Source organism: Symsagittifera roscoffensis, chromosome 2, assembly GCF_963678635.1.
Source record: "Symsagittifera roscoffensis chromosome 2, txSymRosc1.1, whole genome shotgun sequence".
NCBI classification, from domain to species: Eukaryota; Metazoa; Xenacoelomorpha; order Acoela; family Convolutidae; genus Symsagittifera; species Symsagittifera roscoffensis.
Window position 1 is genome coordinate 73,549,632 of NC_087063.1, and position 21,028 is coordinate 73,570,659.

At 35.2% G+C, this 21,028-nt stretch overlaps 3 protein-coding genes across 3 annotated transcripts in view; all 3 read right to left on the bottom strand.

Moving 5' to 3' along the window:
* The window catches only part of LOC134840490 (Bardet-Biedl syndrome 1 protein homolog), a gene marked incomplete in the record, with an annotated part of 512,639 nt that overhangs the window by 260,823 nt on the left and 230,788 nt on the right, over positions 1-21,028 (bottom strand).
* LOC134840491 (uncharacterized) overlaps positions 1-21,028 on the bottom strand; it is a 453,696-nt gene that overhangs the window by 201,880 nt on the left and 230,788 nt on the right. The gene's annotated exons all lie outside the window — the stretch shown is intronic.
* Positions 276-19,829, bottom strand: LOC134839961 (uncharacterized). Its single transcript, XM_063855590.1, has 5 exons — positions 19,800-19,829; positions 16,819-16,944; positions 16,448-16,528; positions 15,869-16,177; positions 276-535 (listed from the first exon to the last, which is right to left on the bottom strand). The coding sequence occupies exons 4-5, from the start codon at positions 16,041-16,043 to the stop codon at positions 276-278; spliced, it is 435 nt and encodes a 144-aa protein (XP_063711660.1). The 5' UTR covers positions 16,044-16,177; positions 16,448-16,528; positions 16,819-16,944; positions 19,800-19,829.

The window sequence follows — 21,028 nt, forward strand, 5'->3', positions numbered from 1 at the left end:
AAACGCGATTTTTTGGTCGACATTTTCCAAAAAAGCCCAAAAACGCCTTTTTTGGCCTGTTTTTTGAAAAAAATTGCCTACGGCGCAGAAAAATTGGTCAATATAGGGTCTTTAGAGTGGTTTTGGAGAAAATCCGCCCTCCTCCAATCGAGAAATTCCTAGGTCCGTGCCTGCAAAGATGTTGAGACTTTTTAGTATAGTTCAACGAAAGCTATACATCGAACCTTAACTCAAAAAAACTAGCAAGAACAAAAATTATTAAAACATGTTTTTCTTTACAAATTGTGCAGAGATCCGTCATCGACACTGAATGATTTAGTCGAGTTTGGTTTCCTGCTGAACAAGTTGCGTTTAAACACTCCTTTTATGGATCCTTTAGATTTAGTCAGAATGCTCTCGGAAGAATCTGCACCGAAACTGTCCGACTGTTGTTGTTGCCAGTAGCAGTCGGAGTATTCGCCACCCGGCCCCGTCTTCCGACTGGACCCCGAGTCAGGCTGTTTGGGTCGCGCATTCCTTAGTTTGGATGTTTCGGCTAAAACCAAAGAGAATTGTCAATTTTGATTTTGAAATCTCTTCGTCGCTGCCTTTTAAATGACAGCTTACGAAATGTTTTCCAATCATACCTTTTATTGCAATCATTGAAATAAACACGACCGATAAAATATAAAAGAGAACTCGATAATGACAAATATGAGGTCGGCTTTGTTTGACAGCTGACTTTTTACTGTGGGAGAAGCATCGTTTGGTTTTCAAAACGGGACGCTCTACCTTGTGATGCCTTACCTGTATAGATTCATTTCCTCGAAGTCTTGCGCAAGATGAAAATTTTTAACTAGTAGGTTGTATTTTTTCTAATTGTTCCAACAACCGCCAGAGGCTATGTGTCGTATAATGGGTTTTCGTCCAACTGTTTGGTACTTCAAAGTAAATCATAGAAGCGGCTTGGCGACAATTCGTCGCAAGCGAAAATTTGTCGGAAGCGAAAAGTCGTCGCAAGCGACAATTCGTAGCGTTTTTAAAATGCGACTACTCGCAGCACAAAAACAGATCAAAATATCAAACTAGTCTCACATCAAAAAACGTAGAAGAGAAGATTGAATTTAAGAACAAACTGTTATAAACCAAAATTGAATGAGAGACCCTCGAGCTGTTTGAGAGTGTTAATTTTAAGTGTAATGTTACGCAATGTTAGATCCACTAATTTTGATTATCTGTTTTTGTATTTAGTTATTTCGGCGGCCCTTTCTCCGGCAATTGTTCTGATTAGTTTGTCCACATACGGAATTTCCTCTTCTTTGAGGATTTGAATGATTTTGTGAATGAAGGATGAGCACACCCATCCCCAACTGAAACGACCTTTACCTATTTTCATCTGAAATTTTGGTTTTTTGTGTTCCATTTCGCGTTTTCGAACAGACTCTGCATTAAAATGGGAAATTGTCCAACCCCTTGCGTCATCTCAAAATCCAAAAAATACAGTTAAGGCTCGAATGCTGGTTTTATGATTATTTTTAACTCTCTGAAAGCCGCAATGTTTTGCTCTCCATTTTCATTTTGAAGACGAAAAATACTTATGGAAACTTTTTGTTTGCTAGTCCCAGATTGAATTAGTTACACTAGGTAAGGATAGCCGGGCGAAGTTTAAATGTCTATTTGCTGACCAGACTTTGGTGCTTTTCGAAATTTCTATTTCCCTTCTGTAGTAATAAATTTCAACAGTTGGAAAATGTCATGCAAACCCAATCCAAAAAGAGGACAAATATTCCTGCGCAGGTTACTGCCTAACTCAAAAGACACCGCAAAATCAATTATTGACTGGTAGTGGAATCAGTGGCTTGTTGCTAGCAAACTGTTCTGGCAGTTGACTTGTACCTAGGCAAGTTAACAACTGTTTCGAGACTAACTTCCTCAGCATTTTAGACACAAACGATTCTTAGGTGCTCCAACACTTATTATTTTTTCTTTTTGCTTATCAGGTTTTCCCCAAGACTTTGAAATTTTACTTTAAGTCAAAGAGTTTTGTCAACTTTTTTAAAATGAATTTCAGAGAATCAAGCTTTTTGAGCCGTTGTTGTCAATTTTTTCCCATAAATACGCACGTTTTGTACTCATGCTATTTTGACGTTGCAAACAGAATGGAAAGAGAAAAATCTCAACTTTGAAATATCAAGTTCCAGCACCTGTATAAGTTGTCAAACATTTGTACTGATTTTTTGACTTGTTCCTCAAATGATTTTTTGTGACTATGATCTCCAGATAGGATGAAAAATTTATATGCAAATTCGGCCAATAATGTTGTTGTTAAAAAAGTATCTGTTTTCGCAGCTGGATTCTGTCAAGGAAATTATTGACAAGAGATACATCAAAAAATTGAATCGGAACAAAGTTAATTTAGATGATACTAAATGCAAGTATGCATTATAGGGGAATTTATCTTTGTTTTTACTGTTTATTTGATTCAATTTGAATCTGACAAAAACTTCCGCAAAATGTTTTGCTCAATTCGCACCGGTAATTTAAACCTCAATTAGTAGTCAACCGTGCTGCTGAGATCCGTCGCTAAGACACAACTTTTGCGGCGAACTTCTGCTTTTTAAAATTGCACCGAATTATCGCTTAAAACTAATTGCTTATTTTTCGCTTTTTGATTGAAGTGGGCCAAGTATTTTTCAGCAGTCAAAACTGAAAACTATTACAAAACTCTAAGCTGAGAGAAAATCATCTTGTGGAAGGGACAAAACTTTGTACAGAAAAAATTTGGTTTAAAAGAATTAAGAAGTTGAGGAACAACGACAGACTGGGAAAACAGCACCAAAGGCAATATGTATTCGAGGAGCGAAATGCAATTCTAAGTGTCAAAACGAATGCTTTTTTGGGATTTTTCGATCCATTGGAAATATTCCAAAACATTAGCTCTATAATGGTAAGATTACAATTGACAATGTAAATAATAAAATCACGGGAATCACTGGGTGGCTCTAAAAAGCAGCCGGAAAACTGTGAAGTTAGACTGAAATAATTTCGATGCAAAAAAAAGATCAAAGATCAATCTTATAGAGTACCTGATTATTTTTTAGGAAATCAAATTCTCGGCCATTGATGACGTAGGTTTTTTGCTCCATACGGTTTTTTAAAATCAAAAAATCTTACGTAAGAAATGTGTATTACCATTGCCCCTACCCGCTTTCATCAGTTGAATCCAATTATGAAGAAAACGAAAAACTCTTAGGCAAATTTCACAACAGAGTCTAGTTTGCTTTGTTCATATATGCCACTTTTTGGTCAAAATTCATAGTCGATTAGGTAAAGTTGAAGCCGTTTTTTTTGTGTTTTTAAAGAATGGACAGGCAGAAACAAAATCGATTCAGTATTGCGCTATACCTTAATGGTAGTTGATTTGAACGTTTTTGTTTGTATCCAATGGGCCAAAATTAATTGAAAAAATTAAGATAATTATGAACAGTGCCTTTTTCTTATTAAGCAAATGTAATCTAATCTCATTCCCAATTTTGCATCAATTTGTAAACCTAGTTCACGTAGAGAACCGTCAAACTACCGACCAATTTCAGTATTACGAGTCATCGTTAAAATTTATGGAAAAATTTTATCAGAAAAATAGGCGTTTTAGATAAACTGGTTTTCAAAAACAAACGCAGCACTGTAAATTTCACAAAAGAGTTGCCAGTTGAGGCGCTAGTTACATGATTGACTTAACAGTTAATTGGCCTCACTCGAAAATTATTTCGTATCTCGTTGATTGTAGTATACGAAGGACCTAGATAATGCACAAATTAGGCTCCAACAGTACAAGTTAAAGTCTGAAAACATATTTCAATCGGCTTTTGTTTTGATGCAACTGCTAAATCCAATTCTATAAATTTTATAGATTTTATCAACAATCATTCGGGACTTTGGCGAACAGTAGCTCAAAATCAGCTAAACATTTGAGTACTGTAACTGAACCATATTTTAAGGTCCAGACGATTAGAAAAAAAGACAAGGATAGCCAGTTACTCTGCGGTCTTGAAAAATACAAAAATATTTTCTCAAATTGGTGTCGTTCTAAAAGTACTCTTAAACGCTCATGACTCGTTCTTGACTCTTAAAAATTTCTTTTAGTTTTATAAAAATTCAAATGTTAATTTTTTTTGAAGTACTATGGAGTTTTGTGTATGAAAATGCGCACAAAAATGGATTCAGTGAAACTAGAAAAGCAACAAAATTAAATTAAAAAACCTGTTTTAAACTGAAAAAAAAATTGACAGCAAACGTCACTCACGATATCAAGTTAAGCTAGGTAAGAAAGTTGAATATTCTTGACACTTGGAAAGCATTTTTTAAAATGAAACAAAGAAATGCTTTTTTGAAGGAATAGATAATTCTAAAATTGAACGAGAGGTGTATAAAGATTTTTGGTTATTAACAAGAGAAAAAATATAAGAAGACGGCCTAATAAAATTATTCGTCTAAAACGATAGTTACCTGGGATAGGGTTATCTAACACTAATTTTTGATGTTGGAAAAGTAGAAATTCAAACAAACTTTTGCAAAATGAGGAGTCTAAGCTTAATAATTACATTGATACTCTACGCGATCCTTATAATTCTGAAAATTGACAGTAGTTCTGAAAATTGACACTAGTTCTGAAAATCGACACCAAATGAGAAATTAAGCAATCAACTAGCAAATTAATTGGATCAACTTAACAATCATGCGCCCATCCCCCCTCCCCTCCCCTAACATGCGACCACCCCCACCCCTACAACTCCCCCTCAAGAATTAAATTCACTTCAATTAACTAAGCGCTGCATGTAAAATGCTTCAATCTGATTGGCTGAAAATTCGAACTCAAGACAAAGCTAACATCCTCGCCTCTAAACATTTGGTGGGGGGTTATAGGGAAGGATGTTAACTTGGTCAAATTTAATTAGTGAGTTTGTTCGAAATGCATATTTTATACAGAATTAATATTCAAAATTACAACTTGGCTGAGGGGGATATAGTTAAAGAGATCCTGGAATTGTATGATTGATCCATATTTTGCGAATAATGGTTTAGTTTTTCCGGTATTTTTTCACTTGTACTTATTTGAATTTTCTGTTTGGATTGTTATGCTAGCCGACACAATTTCCACTTTTAAAACTTTTATGCTAGTCAGGCTTTATGCTAGTCGATACACCGCCCACTAGTTAGATGTTTTGGTGACTCTTACACCAATTAGTTGTATTAAAAAGTGGAAGACACTGAAAAAAAGGCAAACTTGTCTCTTAGGAATCCTTTCAAGAATGCAGTGAAGAATTAGCAGTGAATTTTTTTTGCAATAACCTATTATTATATTCAGTTAATAGAATTTTCATTAATTTAAGAAACTATTGAAATGACGCTGCAGTCCAGAAAAAAATTTATAATTTTGATAGAACTACTGGCAATTCAACTAAAAGAACCAGTTAACTTGTCATTTGACAATGGCTTAGAATGCGCAACTTCTTTTTAATCATGAAAAACCTCTCAGAGGCTGGTCATTTGCAAAAAAGACTAACTCAAATGCAGAATAGAAACAGCTGAAAGAACTAGTTAGAACAACATGGATTTTGAGGCTTTTGATGACGAAAGCTGATTAGTTTTCTAGGATTCTAACGACGTTTCTCATGGATACAGCAAGCAGCCATTTGGACGAGCGCTTTGGCCCGATTGACTGTCGTTGAAGGACCTGGTTGCTCATTTGTTACGTCCGTTCAACTTCATCTTGGTTAGCTTTTAATTACCAGCCTTTTAGTTTAACGGAACCACTAACTGCCTAACATTAACCCAACAACGGGAAATCTTCACAAAGACTGTATTTTTTATTAGGATATTCCTCTTGCTGCGGTATGAATTTTGTTGGCTACCTGTCTTGATTTATGGTGAGGTTTCCATTGTTATAGACATAGTTCACCACTACATAGATTGGTCTATCGGGAGACACTATTCCATCTAACTTAGTGCCTACTAGTCTCTCCACCAACTCTTTTCCATTCATCCCCCCACTCTCTTCTGCAACTGAAGAAGAAATGAAGGACGAGGAAGTTGAGTAGTCGATGGTCGAATAGTCATCGTCTTGCATTCTGAGAAATATTGGCTCTTATCATCCCAGGAAACGAGAAGGGCGGGGAACCCGAAAAGTGGAAGGGCAGGTGGTACTCAGCGCTCGGAGAAACGTTTGCTAGATAGTTTTCGAGCTCATGTGCGACTTTCATCTGCGACTTTCGCAAATTTTTTGGTTAATACTTTAGATAAAAAAAAGCGACAAACGCATTTACGACGCAATTGCACAAAAATATTTCACATATTTTTTAGTGCACATACTTTTTAATTATATACCAGATTTTTGACGAGTAAAACAAAATTTTATCATAATTAAGTTCATTTCGATGTCGTAGCTACAATGTTCAGTGTATGATATGCATTTTAGGTCCAAATTAAAATCTTGGTTTGGGTGACCAAAATGTTTTCAGTTGAGCAGAAACCATTTTTATTCAAATCAGGGGCGCCGAAATATACTAATTTTGAGGGGAAAACGCGCGCCGAAAAAAGAAACGCGATTTTATGGTCAAAACTTTCCAAAAAACGCCTTTTTTGGCCTGGTTTTTCAAAATTTGAATCCGGCGCAGAAAATTTGGCCAAAAAGTGTCTTTTTAATGACTTGGGAGCGCTCGAAAAATCAATTTGGTCCACCAAAAAAAATTCGACAAAACTTTCGAAAAGTTTTTGAAACTGCGCCCCCTTGAGAAAATCCCAGATCCGCCCCTGATTCAATCTGACACTAGTTAAACCGTTTTAAAAAAACTCTGAAAATTTTGTCGTTCATAATAAAAACGCAAGTTTTACAATTTTTCAAAGTTTTTTAAGCTAACTAAAAGCCAATTTTTTATCGCCACTGTTTTAATTGGTTCAAAGAGCCACAGGAATAAGTTTTTTTTCCAATATTTTTTTGAAGTTGTACGAGAAATTGTACATTTGTTGTATGGAATTGTATGCTAAGAGTTTTTGGTTTATGCAGGCCAACACAGGATCCTAGCTTTGCTCTCAGACAGATAGCCAACCAAATTGCTTGTCTAAGAAGGTAACACGAACTGCAAAACGTTGTTTTACTTGAAAAAAAAAACTCATTTTCTAACGTTCTGATTCGACGCTTTATGCTTCATGTTTCCGAAATATTTTCGATTCAGTGTAAGATAACAAAACTGTCAAAAAAGGGCACAGCTTAAGCTGGAGATACCTGTTGAGTATGAAGGAATTTGTTGTATTGATGCGGGATGAAATGGGTTAATTTCAAACTTTCGAAAAAATGGACTTCATCCAAAACCTTCGTTCTTTCTCTAATAAGTAGAAATGAGGGAGGCTCCGCTTCTTTAGGAACAATTGTTGCAACTGGGTCTTTTGATTGAACCCTTTATCTCAGGTTTGATAGGGTAATCTTCAAGAAAACTCAAAATAGTTCTGAAAAACGCTCAAAAGTTCAAAGACTTGACTTTTGAAGTAGGTCATTGCTGCTTAGGCAGAATGATTCCAAAATCCAATTTCTCGATTGAACACACAACAAAAAACTGGCAGGGTAGTTTTCGGGTAATTTTAAAAAACCAAAAAACATCAATTTTTCAAAAATTTGATTTTTGAAGGCCATAATTTTTTTCTAGAAAATGAGCGTAGCTTTCCCAGAGACTTTTTTTTATTCAACTTTTGATATCAGATTTGGTGCGATAGTTATCGAGGAAGTCAACAATTTTCAAAGAAAAAACATTCAAAAAATCAAAAGTTTGACTTTTCTGATAGTCATATTTTTTTGTCTGAAACACAAACAGTTTTTGGATTGAACTCAAAAATCTAGATTTTGGAGGGTAATTTGGGAGAAAAATCAAAAGTTTTTGAAAAACAGGCAAAAAATTTTGACTTCTCAAAAGGCCATACATTTTTTTATAAATTGGGCGTAGACGCTAACGCAAAGGAATTTCTCACGTCCTCCTTTTTTGATTCAAGCCAAGTTTTCAGAGTTGGAAGGGTATTTTTCTCAAAAAATCTCAAACAGTGGTTGAAAATCAAAACTTTGACTTTTCTGTGAGCCATAATTTTTCGTGTAAAAAAATTGGGCGTAGCCACATATGTAAGGGAGTTTTTCACAGTCCATTCTAACCATTACAGCAAAATCTTAGAAGAGAAATAAAATCTTCAAAAATCTGGGTCGAAAACTACCACAAAGATTTTTTGAAGTCTGTAGAAAGTGCGGTAAGGTAGACATAAAGTGGAAAATTATACATGCAGGCAGGAGTGTGGGCGATCTTACCATTGGTACTACTTTTTTTAAAATAGATTGAGTGGTTTTTGAGAAAAATTGAATTTTTTGAGAAAAGTGTAGGAAACCAAAAACCATACATTTTTTATAATATCTATTTTAAAAACTAATATTTTTGACCTGCTCGCGCAATGAAATGAGAGACAACCTTTAATTAGCTCATCTGAAGTACGGTTTTTAATGCTGAAAAAATTAGTTATTTGTTCTAACTAATCGAGTAGAAAACAATTTTGGATTATTGTCGTTTTTTTCCAGCCATTTTTGACTACCTCAAGGAGAGCTCGTAGGTGGTCAAGTGGGGTATTATATCAAAGCCTATTTGGTTGTGGTTTGGATTCTAAAAAAACTTTTCGACAAACTTTTTTTCAGTTCGGACTAAATAAGAGGAGGAGGAAGTTAGCTGAGAATTTGAAGTCCCAATTTTTGTCTACTTGAGTTTTACCGCTTTTTTGACGTTTTATAAATATGGTTACAGCTCTTTCCTGTTTTTTTAGACAGCCAAAATAGCAAATATAAATTACTTTTTTGATTTAACAATTAGTCTTTAACTGAATTTCTTTTTGTTAATCAATTTATCGGCGCATTCTGTGCTACTTGCGCAGCAAGCGACTACCCTTGTTTTTTTTTCCAGCTCAATTAGCGAGTCTTAATAGAGATCAAAAGTTAAGTGTCATCTCGTGCGGAATGCAAAAGTTTCATGCATTTAGTTTTGAAACAAAAACCAACATTTTTTTTGAGTTCAGTCTTTAGATCAAATTCAAAGTTTCAAGGTTCAAAATCATCTATTCCAACAAAATTTTCCACACCCGTGTCTCGAGTGAATAAAGTAAAGCATGCGCCTTAAAATGAGTAGCCAACATTTCGACAGTTGCGTCTTCAACTTTGTCCGGCTCTGAGTCATCGGCTGAGAAACTGATGGGAGTGGGGGATCTGCTAGTGATGACTGGATAAGACAGTCGAGGAGGCATTAGTCGTTCCACAGAAAACGAACAGTTCTCACTCTCACCATCATCATCAACTGCTGCTACACTTAGCTCACGAGTCCAGTTTGAATTTAAGGGGCAGAAAAAAGATAAAAGAGACTTTCCTGTTATACCCCTCCCTCCAGATAGTTTAAAAAAGCGTTGATTGGTTGAGAGTTTTTCCGCATTTGGTAGTCCGCAATTGGTAGTCTTTCGCGCATGAGAGTAGTCCCCAAATAGGAAGATAGGGGGGAAAAAGGTCAGGTGGCAGAACAAAATTCGACGTCTCGGAAGTCTGGATTAGTTTTTTTCAATCGATTTGATTGCAATTTGAGTCAATTAGCTCTCAACTCAGTTGCGGATTTAGAGGGAGGGACACGGACACCCTCTTCTGGGTTACGGCCCAATCACCACCCAAAGGCTCCTTATTTGGTTTTATTTTAGGATCCTAACTTTTGTCGACCAACCCACTAACATATTTTTGAAGGCGCGCAGCGCAGTACACTAAATTTTTAAATATTGCGCCGAAAAAGAGATTTTTTGTTCAAACATTCAAAAAATTGCTTCAAAATGTTTTTTTTTTGGCTTTTTTTCAAAATTTTTATGCGACATTGATATTTTTTTGCAAAATGGGGTTTATTTATGTTTTTGGAGACCAAAAAAATTGTGATTTTCATCAACCTAATTAAAAACAAAATTTCTGAAAGGTCTTCATGAACCTATTGATAATATCTGGAATAAAAGTTTTCTTGCATTCGATGAAAAAGTTTCGAATAACGCTATAGGATATAAGAAGAAATTAAGCTTCTATCGAAAGATAGTGAGTTTTAAAATTTGAACAAAAAATGATTACACTGGGTTTCGGGTGTCTTTTTGCCCTAATGAACCAATCAATCTTGGACTAGATTGCTGGCCTTTCTTGTTCGTGCTCGCATTGGCTCTTGCATCTACAATTTCGGCCACTTCGGCTGTGACTGACCGAAGAAAAGTCTCGGCCACTTCCTCGTAGATGTCTTCTTTGTCATCGCCCTCGAGAGACTTTTGAGGAGAGAAACAGTTCAACAAGTCAAATCGTCTGCAAGTCGAGTTTTCGGTGGAGGAAAGAGTACATTTTTTTCAAAAAAAAAGAACTGAGTGAATGTTTTTGTAGTAAAAATGAGTCTTTTTGTAGTAAAAAGGAAAAAAGTGGCCGCCAAAGTTGAGATAAAATCCAAATTTAGGTGACAATATACTTATTCGACTTTTTGATTCTTCGACTTGATGATCTTTTTTCACCCTTCTAGGAACTGCGTGGTCCCCGCATTCGGATGTCGACATTTTTTACGATTGGTTTCGCTTTAATTACCTTATGCTGAGTTTGGTTTTCAAGCTGTTAAAGCCAACTGTGATTGATTTTGAAGCAGTGACTTTAGATGCCAGTAAGGAAAGTCATGTTGAGTTTAGAATATCAAAAAGTCACTAGTTAATTGATAAATTTACGGTCGGCGGCAAAGCATTATCGATGTTGTATACCAAAGCCCATGTATTATCTAAGATGTATACCAATTTTAAAATTAAACATTATTATGCAATAAAATTTTTGAACAAGCAAACAAACAAAACTGAAAGTATAGAATACGCGTTGGGAGAAAACTTTTCAAACGTATGTGTTTTTCAAATGTTTTTATACCAGATAAGCTTAAGTTATACTGCATCTCGAAATGTGTTCACAGCTCGACACTTTGTCTCGATTTGTGTCACAAATTTTCTCGATGCAATAGATAGCTGTTGTTTGTTTTTAAGGTTTGCAATTATTTTTAAGGTTTGCAATTAGAGTTTTTTATCTTTTCCGAGCGATTCAGGCATATTTATTCTGCAAAAGTTAAAAATACCCGCCTTGCACAGAAAAAATAAATCAAATAAAGCATTTGGGGGCAACCGCCTAGCAGTTTGTGTGTATGTTTGAGAAGTTAAAATTGCTTCATTTTTTCACGAACGCTAATCGATTGTCTTTGCGCGTAAAGCATTTTTTGCCACAAAAATTAAAGCAGGATTTTGCAAAATAAATTATAAAGATGCATAATAGTCTGAAGAATCTTGTAAGATTTTTGCAAGAAGTTGCAAGATAACGTTCCCTATTCTTCTAAAGGAAATGCGATTACTAATTTACGCTTATATTTGACTGACGTCGTAATCATCAACTCGAGTGGCCAGAGCAAGGTTTTGTGAATAAAAAAGAAGTTTTTTACGCTAAAAAATCAAGGCTGTAGATTGTTAAAACGGGTTTTTAGAAAGTTTGGAATTAGCCCTTCTCTCAGATTGTCATTTAGAAACATTTTGCGATCATTTAATTTCACTAGATTAGAACAGGCAAAGTTTCACTCAATAAAGAAAAACAAGAGCCAAATTCACATCAGCATATCCACGCAACATGAAACTACAGATATCGTTGATACTTTTTTGTTTATTATTTTATGCAATGCAATTCGTTTTTGACAATCCACCCATTTAACATATCATGTCAAACAAAAACCATTTTTCATAAAATGAAACTTCTGGGTTGCTTGAGAGCGTTTTAAAAAGTATTGCAGTACAGAAGAATGAGAAAAAGTTCAATTTTGCAATCAAATTCAAGCGCGTTTTCTGAAAAACTATCGAAAACCGCAAAAAGACATCCCAGGCCCCATGTGAACAATCTATTTCCAAAATAGACCAAGTTAACCTTCTCCTCCCTAAAATTAATTGGCAAGTTTAAGCAGTAAGACATAAAATTACCATGTTCAAATATGATTGGCTGAAAAGTATTACTTTTTAAACGAGTGAATTTTCCTTCCTAGATTGATTTAGAATGAATTTGTTCACATGGCCTCATCCTAGTTTTTATTTAAAACTGGAATGTTGTTTTTGCTTTTAATTGACAATAAAATTTAGAAAAAAAAATGAAAACCATGTTGCTAAAAATAATTTATAAAAATATAATATGGTAGTGTCTTCATCACTAACCAGAAGGTTTGATTGACAGTAATTTGAAAAAATTAGAACAATTTAAAAAAGAAGAAATTGAAACAAGGTAAGCCGGTTACTGTGCAGGTAGCACAGAATATTCCGACCGAAGTCTTAAATAAATACAAAAAAATTTTTCATATTAGTGTCCTTTTTATTCGGCGTGTTGTGACAAAAGAAGCTGAATGAAAATCTTGAAACAATCATATTCGACAGTCATATTATAATTAACAAATTGAAAAAAAAAATTGCAGAAAAATGAAAAAAATGAAAAACGAAAAAAAATCAAGAGTTTCAAAAATTTTTTCAATTTTCTTGCAGTTTTTTGAATTTGTGAAGTTCTTAATTCCAAAAAAGGTCTAGAATACTCAAAAAAATTAACGTTACTCGAGTAAAACTAAGTTTTTTACGTTTTATATTGAGCTATTGTAAGCGGTTAAGCCATTAAAAAACTATTGTAAGTTTCGCTTTATTCGCTCGAATTAAGACCTAAAAACCAAAAATTTCAAACTGTTTTCTCTCGACACTGAAAACTTGTTTGATATTTTTAAGAGTTGTTCGAATCATGACTGAAAGGGCTTTTATATGATATATTACTCAACTCTCTTTGATGATTATTTGTGGTAGCTGATTTTGCGTGGAACAAAAAGCTAAAACTTTCTCGAATGCAAAGTTCCTTCCATTTTTCAAATGATCGGAACAAAAATGTGACGAGAAGGCAAATCAGAAACAAAATTTTAAAAAAGACGAAATTGTTTTTTTTTTCAATTTTTTGAAAAAGATTGATTCAGAAAATTTACTTTAACTTGCATTTAAAGCAAACAAAAAAAATCAACCACGAGGGGTCAATCTGGCTTTTTAAATTATACCAAACTCGATACTCTTTTCTGTTGCCAATATTGACAACTTTTATTTATTATTTTATTTTTGCCCTTTAATCTTCTGAGGGCGAAATCTACTCTTTGCCTAATTCAGCCAGCCCAAAGAGGGCCTAGATCGCAACAGTGGGCAAATTTGGATGCGACTATGGTTGAAGTAATATGAGGCCCAGGGCAGCTAGAAAGTAATCCCCTGAAACAGTGGAAAACTCAAAACAACTCGATAGCTTGTATTATGGACTGACGGCGATAGAGAGCCCAGTGAATAGCCGTACATACAGAGTCGACACGCCACGGGTTGCGAGCCAAATTCAGGGGCTGGAAGTAACAGAACATCCAAAAGTGATGACAAAGACGGAGAAAATCGTGCCGTATTCGAGCTCAGAAGGAGGATGTGCTTTGCGACCGGAGGTGACTCAGTGGAGTGTACTGGAGAAGCCGGTGGCACTATCGCCAGTGGAAGAAGTAGCATAACCAGAACAAGTCGTAATACGGGAATCATCAGAAATGGATACGCAGATGCAATACCAAGTGGAGGAGTCACCAAATAAGGGAGAAGAGCCCATGTCAACTATTCTTCCTCGAAATGCATATGCCAAGAAAATTTGCAGTTCAAAGTTTTTCTACGAGGTGTGCAGATATGTGTTTGGCTTATAATTCTGGATTATATGTTTTTTTTTCATATAAAAACCTCCCGGATGATACATAACGTTTATTTTGGACTGTTTTATTTATACCTAAGTTGCAAGTTGTCAAACCTAAAAGTTTTGTTGCCTATGACAGTTATAAGATTACTCAGTATAACTTCATGTATCGCAGTTATAAACTCAGAACATCAGTTCATAAATTTCAAGAGTTTCGCGCTGAACCTTTAATCTAAGCCACCAAATGAAGTGGAGAAAAAGTTTGTGGATGAATTTGAGCAAAATTTTTCTGAATTCCAAGCACTTGGACTTTTCCTCCAATGATATTAAAAGAAGATCTTTCTTTGAAATCCTCACATGTTGGCCAAATTGTTCATTAGTTTGAATCAGTTTGAAGCTTCACAAAAGATGTTTACAAAAATAAATACGAGTCATTCGTGCACTAAGTAGAAATCTTTTCTCTTGTGCAGCAATCAAGCTCAAAGCATTAAACTGATTCAAACTAATGCAATGTTTGGCAAACATGTGAGGACTTCGAAAAAAAGATTTTTCTCTTAATATCTGTGGAGGAAAAATCCAATTGCTTGGAATATAACAAAAATTAACTCAAACTCACCCACAAATTTTTTTCCAACTTCATTTGGTGCTTTATATTGAAGTTTCAGCGCGAAACTGTTAAAATATACGAACTGAGTTTTTGAGCTTATACATGCGATACATAAAGTTATACTGAATAATCATATAACTGTCAAAAGCAACAAAACTTTTTAAGTTTCACAACTTTCAACATAGGTATAAATAAAAGCGTTTGAGTCGAGAATAAGACAGGCCAAAATAAACGTTATTGTATCATTCGGAAAATTTTTGTATAAAAAAACTCATAAGCCAGATTTTTTTTTGGTGTGCAGCTGTTTGTGTTTATTTGACAGCCGCATAAATTCGAAAAAGTATTGGGAATTCCAGACTGGCGCGACCGAAACTTGGCAATTGATGACCGGAGCGACAGAAAAAAAACCACTGCAGTCGACGCGACTCAAAACACCGTCGGGACCAGCGCGACCTAAGGAAATGGCGCTACCGCTGCGGCTGACAAATTTTGGCCGACATGCGCGACTGAGGATAAACGCCGCGACATGTGCGACTGAGCAAAATACCAAAAGACTTTTCTTGAGACGCGCCAGCAGACTTTTCTTAAATCGCGCCGCTTCAGTTTTTTCTTAAGTTGCGCCATCAGTTTTATCTTGTGTCGCTCCGTCAGTTTTTTCTTAAGTCGCGCCATCAGTTTTTTCAAGTCGCAGACCTCGACCCGGGTGAAAAAAAACCATTGAAATCAAAAATATGCGAGCCTTAATAACGATCCAATCACAGCTTTCAGTCAAAAATACTTCGTTGGGAAAAAATGGGAGTGAACAATTTGATAGAAAGGTTCCAAGCAATCAGAACCGTCTCAAAGCGTAACAAACTTGAATTTGCTAAAAGACTTGTGCAAAAAACGGGGCTTTTTTACTCTTCACTACTTGCAAATTTTCACTAACAAAATTTTTGTCCGCATTGTCCGATTGTTATGAAAATTGGCCGACTAATTAGGCTATGACAAACATTGTAAGTCATGATATTTAACCTTGTAATCCTTTCTTTAAATCGCAAAACTGATGCTTATGTGAGATGGGAATAAAGTTAATGCTAATCCTCAGAAGCCTGGCGGTGGGCATGGTATGTTTATAAACATTTCATGTCTCGGAACTGGCAAGCACCCATCACGAATCATCGGATGACTTCATCTGCGCATTTTGTAATTGGCTTTAACTTCCTGGAGTTTTCATATTTTTGTCGGGAGTGGGGTAATCGTTGGGGGGGGGGGGGGGGGTATGTAAAACTCAACACCCGTGTTGCCCACCATAGAAGATAATGCGCAACCATATACATCCATGCATGATTTGTATGGAAAATGACTAACCATGCGCGTAGCACATACATTTGTTTCGAAAACCCTCAAAATAACTTTTTGGTGGTTTAAATTAGTAATAAAACGATTTCTCATCGTTATGCAAGCTGTCGGTAAGGTCTTACCAGTTTCTTCGACAGAAGCATAAATAGACGAACTTTCCCCTTCATCTTGCTTTTCACTCTTCATATTCAGTTTCCCACTTGCAGAGACAAATTTAAAAGCCACCAAGTCCAAACTGCTGCTGTCTGCCGATTTCTCCTTCAACTTGGCCGTGGACGAGAGGTGTTTGGCAAGCATCGCTCGTTTGTGACTCGGGTCTATTTTGACGGGAACTCCTTTGTTCAGATTCGTCTGCTTCAGTGTAGCTTTTTTCACCTGAACTTTTTTAGTCGCTTTGAATTTCGGTTGACCTTTTTTCAAATTTAATGGAGCTGAAAACAAATGGCAACGTGTTCACCAGTTTTGGTCATGAATTTTTGCAAGATATTTTCAAATTTTGAAAAAAGAAACAATTCAAAAATATATTTTTCTTAAATTTATTCGACCAAATTGTATGTTAATACTGATAAAAGATGTTATCATCTGTCGGAGTTGGCATGAAAGATATCCTCCTAAAAATGAGTGATTTGTTCAGATTGAATTTTAAAATCGCGTAAAAAGCCAGAAAAATCGAAAAGTTAATAGACATTCACATTACTTACATTTAGGCTGTTGGCTTTTTACAATAGGATCATCATTCTCATAGAAGTTGTCATCTGGCAGCTTCGGCAAAGGTGCAAATACTGAAACAAAATACACGAATACTAAACTTCGAAAATCACGAATCAAAACTTTTCTCAATCAGGAGTGAGACAATTTTTAAAGAAAAAAAACTATTACATAAAAATATTGAAACGCTGTTCGGAAGAAAGGAAAATAAATAATTGCATGATAAACCGGTAGTAATATCTATACTATTTTAAGTTCCATTTTAAATTAGCAGAAAATTTTTACGGCAAATGTTAATAGTGTTTTGTATAAATTAGTTTTAATTGATATTACTCGTATGAACTTGGGGGTAATTTGGGTTGACCTTTTGGGGGTAACTTGGCCTTTGTTTTCTGTGAAGTGATCCAGGGCCGGGGTCCTTTGGGTCTATCTGGAGTCCCATCCTTGGAGTTCGTCTCAAAGTCCACTCTCTTTCGGGACCCAATGCTACCTGTAACAATTGATAACATTCAAACAACTCCTTGTACTTTTTTCAGAAAATGCGGTTCAATAACAGAGTCAAGAGCAAGTTTAAATTTTGTAGCTCACAAAAAACTAGAAACTCAGTGTTTTTTTTACTACTACATCATAAAAATAAGCTGCGTGTTAACGTTTGGTTTTCTTCATACAAAATAAGAAAACACGTGAATTAGCGACATATCACTAGCTCTCGGGTTTTCTTTTCTCAATTAAGAAATATAACAGTAAAAAAAGTTTCAACAGTAGAGTTTCATAGAAAATAAAAAATAGATTGGACTCTAATAGTCTGTCTCTCTAAAATTTGAAAACAATCGGTTACAATTGATTAAAAATGGACTTGAAATTAATAATTCTCAAAGAGAAAAAATCAATTCTCACTCGTTTAAATTTAATTATTATCAACCGATTTTTAAAGTCCATTTTTAACCAATTACGAAAACTTTATTCCCTTTTTCTAGTTTTTCAATATCTTTCAGCGAGCTGTTTTTATTTGTTTAAATTCTTTTTAAACTTAAGTTTAGTTATTTGATTCTCTCACTCAATCTTGCATGTTTCTTGAACTCAATAACATTTCTATGAAAAGTTACATTATCTTTTATAAATGCAGGAAATGGGGTTGTGGAGCGGTAAAAAAGGACGTGAAAGCTGCAAAAACAATGCGGCCTTAACGAGGCTACGTTCTGGAAAATCAAGCTGGGTAAAACACAAAGGTCAAGTTCAGGCCGCATAATTTAAAAAAAAACTAATTAACTGGTATGTAAGTCGCATGATTTGGAAGTAAACATTTCACATCTACAAAGAAATAACAATTTTCATGGATTTTATGAACAAAATATATCAAAAAATCGTTTACAATGAAAAAAAACGAAATATCATTGATATTATAATGATGGGCTATATTGGATTTTTATGATTTGGAAGAACGAATTATAATGGGTTAAAAAACCAATACACGGTCTTAAGTTTCCACGATAATTTTACTAAACAAATATCGAATTTAACCCATGAAACTTTCATACATTTTCATACTTTTCCGGACTGTTTTGTATTGGACTGTTTTGTATGGGTTTGTTTCCTACAGACACGGGCCACAGCTATACTTGAGAGAATGGTATTGAACAATCAGTAGGAGTACAGAATAGAAAAATTAAAAGATGCTTAAATTTAATTTTCAAAAGTTAATAAGGTTCAAAAGTTACATTGCTTAAGCAATCATCATTCTCACGCTGAACTCGATTACAGGTTGATGCTCAACTCCTACGGATCCCAAACCAACAGCGGGCGCAGGCATGTTGGCTTGAGGTACACCATGAAGTTTATGACTAACATTATCTACACAAAATCTATACAGCGCTATTAATTTTTATATCAATATATGTCATTTTTTGAACAATTCGTATCAAAGTTTTTTTAATATAGCAAGACATTTTCATATCTTTTTTATTTTGCGAAACAATCGATTGTTGATATAATTTTTTTACAATAGTTTTTGTTACTAAAGAAACTGAATATATTCTTAGACAGAATACACAAAATAAAATCCTTAAAACAAATGAGATCCGGTGAACGCAGATTAAAAAAATAGTTTGCATTCGAGCCTGAATTGTGTTCAATTGTATCCCGCATCGGAGTTCCATGGATAGTAATCAATTATTTTGAACTTTCGTGATCTGTCTCAATAAATTTCGATAAAAATGGATTATAATCGATTAAAAATGGATTATAATGAAACTATTTTTTTATTCAATAAAATCCGAATATAATCGATTATAATTGATTAGAATCTATTATTTTTGGAAAAAAAATGAAACTTGTTTTCGAGACAAAATAATCCATTATATTCAATTATAATCGATCATAATGGATTTTTTCGGGAGGCTAGTCATCAAATATACAATTTTTTTTCAAAGTTATCGGATTTCCTGTTTAGTGCAGTCGCTACGCATTAGGTTTTTAGGCTTCATAAAATGTTGCATTTCACTTCTCAATCTTTATAGTTTGGTCTTATATACCCTGTTTACCCTTCCCTGTCCCCCCCGTTTTCCTCCCCGTTTACACCGCCCACCCGTTTTCCTCCCTGTTTACACCCCCACCCACCTCCCTGCCAGTTTACCACTACCGCCACAGAAGACTTTGGGCTTTGGGGGAGGGGGAAGTATGACCCCCAGTTTCTACGCCCCCTCCCCAGTTTACCCCTCCTCAATTAACCCCGCCCCTCATCTTAGTTTAACCTCCCCCCCGTTAAATTTGCCACAATAATGGATTATAATGACAACATTTTATACAACATTTTTCCATTATAATCGATTATTATCCATGGAACTCCGGTGCGGGATTGCTAAACTGGTCAAAACAATTATAAATGACATCTGCAACCTCATCCAAATTGATTAAAAGCTTTTCATGCGCAGGTTTTGTAATAGCTACATTCAAGGGAATGACATCTGGGAAACATTGTTTGGTACTTTGCAAAATTTCGTAATTCGGATAAAAAAAGGAAAAAATTTCAATTTTGCGTTTTTTGGTTTGATTGTTTCTTTTTAAATTGATACCTATTTAGCTATAACCTAGTAAACTAACTAATTTTATTGAGTATAAAAACAAACTTGTAATTGAAAATTACCTAAGTTCGATACAATCGCTCGAAAGAGACATCACTCGAAAGGCTGAAGAGCCTATTTAAAGTTCTGCCAATTTGATGCTACTTTCATGGATAAGTGTTTAGAGCTATGACTTTGTCAATGTACCAAATTGAAAATAAGTTTATTATTACTGTAAAACCACATTAGCATCTCTTTTTTCACCAAAAACGAAATTTAAATTTACCTTGACGAGCTGAACTTTTCCCCCTTGATGATCTTCCTCCCCCTCCCCCTCCCCCAGCCCCTCCACCCTTGCCCCTTCTGTTAGTCCCCTTGCTGCCACCTCTCGAAGTGTTCACGCCACTACTCTTCGAACTCACTTCACTCCTCGACGACATCACGCGACTAAAGCGGTGTGAAATGATAAAACAGCTGGTGCAAATGTTCGAATATTTCCAAAATGAGCAAAAATTAAAAGCATAAAATTAAGAGCATAAAAGCTTTGAAAATCTAATTCAATCCAATATAAAATTTTGAGCTCTTAAACTTAAGACCAAAATGAAAAGTTAAGAATTGTTTTTAGGTCCCCAATATGGAACTTCTTCTCTGTATTTCATTGGCAACTATGATTCAATTCGGGAGGACGTGTATGGTTTGAACAAAAACGAGATCATGTAAACAATTAAATGAGCGATATCAGTTCAACACAAAAAAAACCTTCTCTCGTGGAAAAAAGGTCCCAATTTTAGCAGTCAAATTTCCATTGCTAGATTTGGCAAAAAAGTAAAACCTTTTAACTCAAGTGTCTGAAAATCTGATTAGAAATCTTGTCGTTATAATGCACTAACCGTTGTAAAAATTTTACCTCGAGTTCGTGTCACCTTTACTCGATCGTACAGAAGACGACTTCGGCGTCACAGTACCACTTTTGGTCGGACTTTTCCGTGCCGAAGATGGCTTCGACGCTCTCGGTTTTTCCAGTTTTTCAGACTTCTCTGCACTTTTTGCTACAGATTTGCTAGAATTTTTTCTCTGTGGAGATTTAATTGTAGACGTTGATTTAACTGTTGGTGATTTAATGGCCTGCGTTTTCGCTTTTGGATCCGGGTAAGACTTATTTTCCGTTGGTTTTTTACTACTATCAATCGAGTTTTTCGATCGAGGCGTTTGCTCTTTTTGTACTTTTTCAGCAACTTTCTTCGGACTTTTAGAGCGAGGTTTTCCCTTTTCGCCAGAAGCAGTTGTCGCCGTTGATATTTCAGCCTGTTTTGACGACTCAGAAACATCTTGTTCGAGTTCTTTGGTGGGTGTCGTGCTCTTAGATCTTCTTCCCCGTCTAAAAGGCAGGAACAAACATTTTATGCCAACTTAAGGCTTTTTTAATAAGGAGCAAGTCTGAAAGCTTACGACTTATTTTGTAAAACGCTCAACAATTTCTTGAAATTTTTGAAAAGAAAAAAGTGACGCAGAAAT

Coding starts and splice junctions, on each gene's coding strand:
- LOC134839961 (XM_063855590.1), bottom strand. CDS start 16,043: ATGCTTGCCAAACACCTCTCGTCCACGGCCAAGTTGAAGGAGAAATCG. Junction 536..15,868: donor TGCTTCTGTCGAAGAAACTG/GTAAGACCTTAC, acceptor CTTTGGTTTTAG/CCGAAACATCCAAACTAAGG.